Source organism: Danio aesculapii, chromosome 9 (genome assembly GCF_903798145.1).
Source record: "Danio aesculapii chromosome 9, fDanAes4.1, whole genome shotgun sequence".
NCBI lineage: Eukaryota > Metazoa > Chordata > Actinopteri > Cypriniformes > Danionidae > Danio > Danio aesculapii.
Window position 1 is genome coordinate 3,837,097 of NC_079443.1, and position 11,132 is coordinate 3,848,228.

The window sequence follows — 11,132 nt, forward strand, 5'->3', positions numbered from 1 at the left end:
AACAAGAACTGATCAAATGTGTACCTTCAGTGGTATTGGATAAACAGCTTATTGAAATTGAGTTGTGTAAAAAAAACATCTACCAAATATACATTTAAATTAAGTTTTACAAACTCATTTCGAGAGGAGCATGTGATATGATTGATCGCAGCTGGTCTCTCATCTGTAACCAGCAATAATCCAATCAGATTGATCCAAGTCTACAATAAATAGATCGATTTCACCCGACTGCCTTTTCTTTGTTTTGGAAGAAATCTGGTAATTGATTGGATGTTTTGAGTTACTAAATATGGTGTTACAATATAAGATGCTAATCAGCTAATGTTTATGTTTGTAGTATTTATACTTCTTGCAAATTAACGACGGCCTGATGTGGATTTTTATAACTCTGAATCCGCATCTCAATTCGGAGGCTGTTACTGTATGCTAAAGCTCTGGTTTTTGACTGCAGCTGCATACACTGAGACAGCCTTCAAGACTGAAATAAAATACAGTGGCTGCGTCTGAAATCGCATACTTCCATACTTTATAGTACACTATATAGTACTATATATTATAGTATACAAAACAGTATGTCTGAATTCATAGAATTCGAAAAACAGTATGCAAGAAGTACCCGGATGACCTAATACTTCCAGTGAGATTCTGAAGTGTGCATCTGATGCACGCTACGCTATCCCATGATGCACCACGAGAGAATTCATGAATGGGAGACGTGGGAAAGGTCACGTGATGATGACAAAATGGTGGATGTAGTACGTTCGAGTTCCATTCATACTGAATAGAACACACTATACTAACGGTCGAGTAGTAAATTCAACCGCTGTATCTACTAAGTAGTAGGTGATTTCGGACACAACCAGTGTGTTTTCCATCAAGGCAACCCAGGATGCTGAAATATAATTGGGTAAACTGGCAGTGGGCTGGTTATAGAGAGTAAAACTAAGACAGACAATCTGACACGGAACGCACATTTTCAAAGCAGAATAACTGACTTTAGCATTGCTTTTCAGATAAACAAATATGTTCACTTAGCATATTTCTTACATATCTGTGAAGCTATTATGGTATTTCTATCTTTTAGAAGAATCAAAAACTTACATACAGCACCTTTGACATTAAATGACTAATTTCATGCACAGGTGAGGGTGACGGTGTTCCCGGAGACGACGGCGACTCCGTTTGGAGGGGTGCCGTGGTGGATCATTCTAGTGGCTGTGTTAGCTGGAATCCTGATGCTGGCTCTCTTAGTTCTGCTACTCTGGAAGGTAAATTCAGCACTCATGCATGTAAAAATGAAGTAAACCTAACCCAGTGATATCAGTCATGTGGCTGAAAGTCCTTCATTTCCTCACCCTCCAAACCTATACGTTTTATTTAAGATGTTGTGAACAGTGTTGGTTACCAAACGAAGATGGTGGCCTTTGAGTTCCATAGTATTTTTATTCTCTACACTTTAAAAAATATTAGATTAGATTAGATTAGTTTCAACTTTATTGTCATTACACATGTACAATTACAAGGCAACGAAATGCAGTATATAACCCAGTGTTACTCCACATATAACCCAGTGTCGAGTTAAATATGGACAAACCCAATGTTGGATTCATGCTAATTAAATGTAAATTACACTTTAACCCAATGGTGGGGTTGAGACTCAGCAATAACCTAGCATTTATTTAGAGTGCACTGCGGTAGGGTTGCACAATATATCGTTTCAGCATCGATAACGCAATGTGTGTATCCGCAATAGTCACATCGCAGGATTGGATTATTTATTAAAGATTAAAAGACAGTATTATTAAATATTATTCATGCATTCATTTTCCTTCGGCTTAGTCCCTTATTTATCAGGGGTTGTCACAACAGAATGAACCACCAACTCTTCCACCATATGTTTTACACAGCGAAGGCCCTTCCAGCTGCAACCCAGTACAGGGAAACACCCATACACTCTCACACTCATACACTACGGCCAATTGAGTTTAAAAAAATTTAAAAACTGAATAAATATTACACAAGTCAATAAATAGACAGTAAATAAACTCAATGACTGTAAAAATCTGTGGATTTCTGAGCTGCGTCATAGGCCTGAAAACAAAGCATTACTGAATTTTCTGCAACGTGACCAATGCGGATTTGCACATTGCGATATCGATGCCGAATTGATGTATTGTGCAGCCCTAGTACACTCAAAATATGACTTTGCTGCTTTTTCAAACTACTTACAGTGGGGGAAATAAGTATTGCACACGTCACCATTTTTCTAAGAAAACATATTTCTAAAGGTGCTGCTGACTTGACATTTTCACCGAATGTTGATAGCTACCAAAGAAATCCATATATCCAAAGAAAACTAAACAAATTAGTTTACAAATGAAGTTATGTGTAATAAAATGAAATGACAAAGGGAAAAAGTATTGAACATATGAAGAAAGGAAGGCAGTGAAAGCCCAGACAGCAGCTGAAATTTCTCAGTAGTTCTTCAGCAACCCTCTGCTCTTCCTCAGAGTAAATGAATATTAACTGCTTCAGTCCAACATCTATATTAGCAGGAGGATGAAGATGAAACCAGGGTGGACATTTCAGCAAGACAATGATCCAAAACACAAACAAGGAAACTCTTGAATGCTTTCAGAGAAAGAAAATCAAGCTGTAGAATGGCCCAACCAAACACCTGACTCGAATCCAATAGAAAACACGAAATAAAGCTCAGATTTGATAGACGAGACCCACAGAACCATCAGAAGATTATTACACTCTGTTGAAGTCTGTGTAAAACTCACACCTGAGCGATGCATGTGACTTTATTCTCCATATGAGAGGCGTCTTTAAGCTTCCACTGCCCAAAAAGCCTTTTATATAAAGTATTAAACATGTTTCAGTAGTTCATTTATCAGATTTTTTCGGTTTTGTTTTATTTTTATTTTTTATTGTTTGGGTTTTTACATAAATCTAGATTAATCCCATGATAACAGCTCCTTTAGAGATATCATTCCCAGAAAAAAACATGACATGTTCAGTACTTTTTCCCCAATGTATTTAAATCAACACAATTCTTGAGTGTTTTTTGGTCAACTTAATTGTTTTTACAAATATAAGTGGATTGAACATAAAACAATTAAGTAACTTAATGGATTTGTGTTGGGACAACATGAAGGAATTGTGTGAAACCCAGCATTTTTTAGTGTAAGAACCTCCACATGACATGTTTTGCAATGATCCCTGAATTTGCCCCCTCTGTAGTGCGGTTTCTTCAAGCGGGCGCAGAAGGACGAGTACGACGCCGCATTTCACAAAGCTGAGATTCACGCTCAGCCCTCAGACAAACTGTCCACTGAGGCCTAGCTCTCCTTACCATGGTAAAAAGACCATCGCTGCTGCAGATCTGTGTCTGCATGACGTGTGGCCTAACTCACTAACTCATCCTGTGCTTTGACAAAAGGAAGATTAAAAACAGACACATGCTTTCCCAGCGTGCGTGTGAAGCTCCGTTTTGTTTTGTATCGTGTCGATTGGGTGTGCTTTTACGTGTACCGTTTTGTCAAGCATGTCCCGTCTCTCACTGTTAATCAAACCACATTAAATGAACACTTTTTTAATGAAAATAGGCTCATTTTATAACTCCCCTAGAGGTAAACAGTTTGCATCCATTCAGCCGATCTCTGGGTCTGGCGGGAGCACTTTTAGCTTAGCTTAGCATAGATCATTGAATCGGATTAGACCATTAGCATCTCACGAAAAAATGGCCAAAGAGTTTTCATAATTTTCCTATTTAAGGCTTGATTATTCTGTATTTATATTGCGTACTAACATCGATAGAAAATTAAAAGTTGCTAATTTCAAGGGTAATGTGTCTAGGAACTATACTCTGGCGTAAAAACACTTTGTTGCTGTATCATTGGCTGTAGCAGGGGCAGCGCCTAAAATTAGTACCCAATCATGTTCACCGGTCACGCTGTGTAATATCATTAGGTGCATCCCAAATCGCATACTTATACACTATTCTATGCCATTTTGTAGTATAAATAGTGTAAGAAATGCGTTCACACTGAAAACTCTAAAAATAATAAGTGCACTTTACGTACCCGGACGATGCACTCATTCAACTGGTAAAACGAAGTGTGTTACCTTGGACACTTCACCGCTCAACGACCGCTGCTTTGCCAACGTAGCGGAAGGGGTGGAGCTATCGGGCGCACATGTTGGATAACTATTTATTTTTGATTGTGAAAGCAAAAATCTCCTACGAGAGTGATTATAGCGCCTCCTGATGGCGAATGCGGTTATACTCCTGACAGGTATTATTTGGTACTTTGGCCATTTATTTCACTAATTTGGCAACCGTCAAACGTCATCAGGGAAACGGTTTGAATTTCGGGATGACGCTACATTCATATACTATGCTGTTGAGGAAGTAAGTGCATAAGTGCATAGTGTATAGTGTCCCATTTGGGACGCAGCTATTGTTGCTGTACCATGGCTGCAGCAGGGGCAAAGTTCCTTGATTATTACTCTAGAACAGGCATGGGCAAACTTGATCCTCGAGGGCCGGTGTCCCTGCAGAGTTTTGCTCCAACACTAATCAAACACACCTGAACACCCTAATTAGTGTCTTTAAGATCACTAGAAAGCTACAAGCAGGTGTGTTTGATTAGGGTTGGAGCAAAACTATGCAGGGACACCGGCCCTCCAGGATCGAGTTTGCCCATCCCTGCTCTAGAATGAGAGTAAAGTTATAGAGTATAGTGTCAAACCTAGTCCCTAGAGGGCCACAGCTCTGCACAGTTTAGTTCCAACACTAATTAAACCAATTGATCGAACCAATTAAGTCCTTTAGGCTTGTTTGAAACCTACAGGTAAGTGTGCTGAAGCAGGGTTGGAACTATGTGCAGGGCTGAGGGCTGGTGCCCTGCATAGTTTAGCTTCAACTTCCTTCAAAACACCTCCCTGGAACTTTCTAGTATGCCTATAAAGAGCTTGATTAGCTTGTTCAGGTGTGTTTAATTGGGGTTGGAACTAAAATATGCAGGACACCGGCCCTCCAGGACTGAGTTTGGACACCCCTGGTATAGAGAATATATGTGATAGTATAGCCTAGACATATCAGCCTAGGTTATAGCAACTTTTCCTTTAGCGTCGGTGTTAGTCCACAGAAGAGTCAAGCTTTAAATTAGAACATTATCAAAAATCTTTGGTCATTTTTGAGCGAGATGCTAATGGTCTAATACGATTCAATGATCTATGCTAAGCTAAGCTAAAAGTGCTGGCGGTTTTAACGCATTCAAAAATGTTAAAACTCGACAGTTTAACTCTAGGGAAGTTGTAAAATGAGCCTATTTTCATTAAAAAAAGTGGATTATTCCTTTAACGCTGACTGAAATTCTTAAACTTTAATGCGTGTTTCTGTTCTTTCTCTGCCAGTGTGGGTTTTTCAAACGCTCCAAATACGAGGACAGTGTTCCCAAATATCACGCGGTGAGGATTCGTAAGGAGACGCGCCTCTTGAAGGACGGGAAGGTCATGTTGGACCCCTTTGAGAAGAAGCAGTGGATGACCACGTGGGATGAGAACGAGAGCTACTCATGAGACTGTCCAACGCTATCTCGCGCCAATTCGTAACTTTGATTTAGTGGCTAATTCTTATTAATTCGTACGAAAAATGTCATTCATACATTTTAGTATGATTTACTCAGTGATGGTTGGGTTTAGGGGCGGGGTTTGGTGCCACGCCTCCTTTTAAAAATCGTACATTGATGTACGACTGAACTCATGATATCATATGAATTAGCCACTAAACTAACAAAACGTAAAATATTTACGTTTCCTCGTGAGATCAGGCTGGACTGTCTGCATCTGCAGCGGACAGTTTGGACATCTGTAGTTTTAAACGTTTCAGAGGATTCAACCTGATGTTAAACAAGTCAAATGTGGGACTCAAGATGCCTTTACACCTCCATGTGTTTCTAGATGGGTAAGGACTGACTGGTAACCTCTGGATATTTTTGGACATTACGTTTCGCACCCCTTTAAAAGCGTTTGTATATTTTTAGAGGACGCATGAGATTTGCCAGGACTATTTTGTCTTGATTGTAAATATTTTACTGTGCAGTTTATTTATTTGTATTTTTTGTTTCAAATGTAATTTTGTACGAAGACGTCTACTGTGCATGAACTGCCCAAAGATTATTTTTCATGTCTTTTTTTTAGTAGCCGTAAAATCAGATTTCATGTTTTGAGGTCAGCTGAAACTCTGGAAGAAAAGAAGAAAATAAACAAGTCGATGAATTACTACTCAACAAAATGGTGAGAACCTGAGATTCATACATCATCTTAATAAATATGATTTCTGTTGATGCATGGTTTGTTAGTGTAGGACAATATTTGGCTGAGAAACAGTGTAGCAAGGTTCGTTGTTGAGGGAAGAAGAAGACGGGGTCGGCGATTCAGGTAAGCAATAAAGTTTTATTTTTTTTCCAATTAAGTGCACAACACCCATAGTTGCGTGTGAATGCGTGCTTTCTCCCTCTCCCCCGGCTGCTCTTTCTGTTCTCCTTAAGAAGGGTGTCTCTCCGGCCCAATCACTAGAATAAACAGGTGTTATATATTATTTCTGATTGGCCTGCTGATTAGCCGCCGGGCTCCAAGCCTGCTCTCCCCCCTCATTGGGTGTTCGATCATGCTTACCTCTCCACAAACAGTTATTTTAAATCTGAAGGTTAAAAAAAATAAAGAAATCACAAATACATACTGCGAAAATCGATTCAAAATGTCAAAATTAAGCTCTTAGCAATATAAATTACATTGAGCTTTGATATGTTTACGGTGGAACAATTACAGAATGCCTTCATGGAAGGTGATATTTACGTGCTGTTGTTTTTTTTTTGCATTAAAAAGACCCTTACACACATGCAATTTAAAGGTGATCTATTATGCAAATATCACATTTATAAGGGGTTTAAAGACAGTTGTGTGAGAATATAACCAGCTTCTAATAGTAAAATTGTATACATTTTATTTTTTTATAATCACACTTGATCAAAACAGTCTGCAGAAACACTTTGATTAACATTTTCCCTTTGTACGTGTCGTCAGAGGGGGAAAGCCCCGCCCACTAGTCACCATCTCTCCCTCATTAGCATAAGATGTTAGACTTGTTATTGAATCTGCCACTATGCTGAGGCATTTGTAGCTCCGCCCTCTTTTGAAAAGAGCACAATCTCATTTGCATTTAAAGTGACGGTCACCAAAATGCCACAATTAGCCTAAAAGCGTCAGTTTTAATGGGGTTATAAAACATTATTTGTGTGATATCTTGAGCTGGAAATTCAGACACACTCTAGGCACATCAGAGACTTATTTAACATCTTGAAAAAGGGGCATAATAGGACCCCTTTAATACTAGTTTTGTAGTCCAGGATCATATTTAGAATCGTGTGGCATAGCATTTCAAATGCTTGACTTCACAGCTCTCAAGAACCAAACATCTGCTTGCTATTTAGCATATTTCAGCTTTGCTGCCCACAGGTGGCAATAAACCTAAACTACAGCAGGGGCTTTCACACTGGAGGACCACTTTTGTAGTTCTATTTTCAAGTATCCTTGTGTTTGTGTGTGTGTGTGTGTGTGTTTGAATTTATCTCCAAAATTAGTTCCTATTTCAGAGTATAGCTTAAAACCAGTATAGCTCTTAGACCAATAGGAACTACCAGTGACCGTAAATGTATGCTCACTGGGCAAATGCATGGCATATGAAACAACAGAATTAATATTTTACCACACACATTTAGAAGTTTAATCTTTCCACATTTACCGAATACAGATTATTTTGCTTGTTTTAAGGAAAAACTTGGGGCAACACGGTGGCATAGTGGGTAGCGCAATCGCCTGGCAGCAAGAAGGTTCCTGGTTTGAGCCCCGGCTGGGTCAGTCGGCATTTCTGTGTGGAGTTTGCATGTTCTCCGCGTTTTGGCGTGGGTTTTCTCCGGGTGCTCCTGTTTCCCCCACAAGTCCAAAGACATGGTATAGGTGAATTGGGTAGGCTAAATTGTCCGTAGTGTATGTGTGTGTGTGTATGGGTGTTTCCCAGTGATGGGTTGCAGCCGGAAGGGCATCTGCTGTGTAAAACATAAGTTGGCGGTTCATACTGCTGTGCTGACCCCTGATGAATAAAGGGTCTAAGCCGAAGGAAAATGAATGAATGATATTTAGGCCTAATTAATCATTCATAATCATAATAATCCATTAATTTGGCTTTGTAAACTGTTGTTTTGTTTCTACCTTTAAAAGAAAACAAAAATACACAAATATGCTGAAATATTTAATGAGTTTGAGTCGTTTATAAAAACAATCATCCATCAGATGTTAAATAGTTTTGATAACACAGATCTTGGTTTTGATATGTTTCCACAGAAAGGTTACAGTACGTACTTCATTCCTTCCATATTATAATAGTGTAAGGCCATCTCGACAGATCAGCAATATAATAATAAATACAGCGAGTTGTGACTAAAAATGCAGTACAATGTAACCGAGCATAATGTAAACAGTGTGTAAAATATTAATATAGTGCAAATACAATAATACTAATCCTAAAAAGCAGCATCGAATGAATAGATTCTTATACACAGCAGAGATTCCAGCGCAAATAGAGCCGTCCGTTTGAAATGCCCTTCGACAGCAGAGATTTCAGTCAAAACCTTTAACAGAAACTTTTAGAAATGACTAATTGTTTATAGATATTTTGGTTTGGTCTGAGATCAAATTAGAGAAACAGTTCACCCCAAAACAGAAGGATGTTTAGAAAAATGTCTCTTTTGAACAGGACTTTTGGTTCACACATTAAAGGCTGCATTTACGCTGAATGAACAAATCCGATGTATTGACCACTGGGCTTCATTTGTGCCTGAACACGCCGGATCCAGAACCTCTGAACTCTGATCCGGCACCTCATTTTACAGATCCCCCACCTCAACGGTAAAGTCTAGATCGGATACTCAGCCGGCCGCAAGTGATATGCACATTAATATAGCAGCATTTTTAATGACACTGTATAACAATGAATATTTTTACAGTATTGTGACAGTTGGGTTTAGGGTTGGGGTGGGGGTAAGACGATAATAAAATACATTAAATGGCAAATTTAATAAATAATTTGAATAATTCTCATTTACTTCCGGCCGCAACCATATCTTATCTAGCAACAACCCTCCTCAACCACTCTCCGGTTCACTTTCACTTTCTTCAGCAACTCCGCAACCCTCTTCACTTTCGTCAGCGACACCCCTCCGCCATTCAACGCCAAGCCAAACACCAACAAATTCCCACCTAAAAATATTCCATTGATCAAAACTGAAACACAATGACGTTACACAGATTATAACTGGTAGGGCTTGGCCAGCCTGATCTCACGACGAAACGCAAGTATGTTACATTTTGTAAGTTAAGTGGCTAATTCGTATGAGTTCAGTCGTACAATTTTGAAAAAGTAGGCGTGGCACCAAACCCCACCCCACTCATTCATTCATTTTCTGTTCGGCTTAGTCCCTTTATTTATCAGGGGTCGCCACAGAGGAATGAACCGACAACTCATCCAGCGTATGTTTTAAGCAGCGGATGCCCTTCCGGCAGCAACCCATCACTGGGAAACATCCATACACACTCATTTACACACATACACTACTGACAATTTAGCTTGTCCAATTCACCTATACCATGTGTTTGGACTGTGGGGGAAACCGGAGCACCTGGAGGAAACCCAGGAGAACACGCTAACTCCACACAGAACTGCCAACTGAACCAGCCACAGCTTAAACCAGCGACTTTCTTGCTGTGAGGCAATTGTGCAACCCACTGTGCCACCATGACGCCCAAAAGTAGTTTAAACAACCAGCAAAAATATTCAATCCAATATATTAATGCCGTGGGGATGAGCAAATCTGACTAAATTGTGTGAAAGAGATTGTACAAATTTATACAAATTAGCCACTCAATCAAAAAAGTTATGAATTGCTGTGAGATTGCGTTGGTTTGGAGCTGGGAGCTATTTTCAGGCGCTGCGTAATAACATTGTTCCTGCTGCAGCCGTGGTACAGCAACAAAGTTCCTTGATTATTATGCCAGAATGAGAGTGTAGTTCTTAACCATATCAACCTAGATAATAGCAACTTTCATTTATTCATCGGTCTTAGTACACAATGTAACTTCAAATGGGTCAAGCTCTAAATAGGACTCTTTGGAAAGTATATATATATATTTTTTTTTTTGCGAGATGCTAATGGTCTAATCCAAATCAATGATTTATGCTAAGCTCAGCTAAAAATGCTCCCGCCAGACCCAGAGATCAGCTGATTGGATTGAAAAATGGTAAAACTCAACTGTTTACCTATAGGGGAGTTGTAAAATGAGCATATTTACAAAAAAAAACAAAAAAAAAAACGAGGTGGGTTCTTTAAAGTCACACTAGAGGTGATGCACCGCGACATTTTTTTAAACATCATTTCTTTCTGACAGTGCAGTGTGAGTTAGGCATGGGTCGGTATAAGATTCTGACTGTATGATAACCTTGGATAAAAACATCACAGTTTGACAGTATTGTGATTACTGCTCTAAAATATATTCTTTTTAAATTCCTGGGTAAAAAAACTAACTTTTTTCCCGCTTTGAACACAATATATTTCATTTTGAGAAATATTTATAATATTTTGGAGCAGTAAACATGTCAGGCAAAATAATTCAAATAAATTATTGACTTCTGCTTTCCTCATTACTTTTAAAAACCCAGATTTCTTCCCAATTTAAAATGGCCTCTTAGGAGTTCTTTTGTTCTAGAGATACTGTTGTCCTAAAACCTTGACTTTTCCAAACCGCGGTCTACCTTGAAGACGGTTATCGTCCCATGCCTAAGTGTGCGCACACTCACCACTAGTCCATATCCGCCGTCTATCCTCGTCGCTTAACAACATATAGGGAACAATGTAAAGATGTGCTGTGGTGGGCTTTAGGGTTGTTGCTAGAAGGAATACAGCTGCGGCAAGAAGTTAAGAAGAGTTTTTTTATATTATTTATTAAATTAACCATTAATAGTATTTTATTTAAATCTACCCCTGTATCCCATCTAAACTTTACCAGGC

The 11,132-nt window shown here is 39.0% G+C and overlaps 1 protein-coding gene across 2 annotated transcripts in view; it reads left to right on the forward strand.

The window, feature by feature from the left end:
- itga6a (integrin, alpha 6a) overlaps positions 1-6,280 on the forward strand; it is a 61,247-nt gene extending 54,967 nt beyond the window's left edge. Inside the window, exons 24-26 of one of the 2 annotated variants that reach the window (XM_056465043.1) lie at positions 1,143-1,268; positions 3,247-3,362; positions 5,425-5,515. In XM_056465043.1, the coding sequence (XP_056321018.1) occupies positions 1,143-1,268; positions 3,247-3,348 (228 nt within the window). In that variant the 3' untranslated portion in view covers positions 3,349-3,362; positions 5,425-5,515. Of the gene's footprint in view, positions 1-1,142; positions 1,269-3,246; positions 3,363-5,424 lie in introns of both variants that reach the window. The other variant, XM_056465042.1, reaches the window with a different exon arrangement.
- The last annotated feature ends 4,852 nt before the right edge of the window (positions 6,281-11,132 follow it).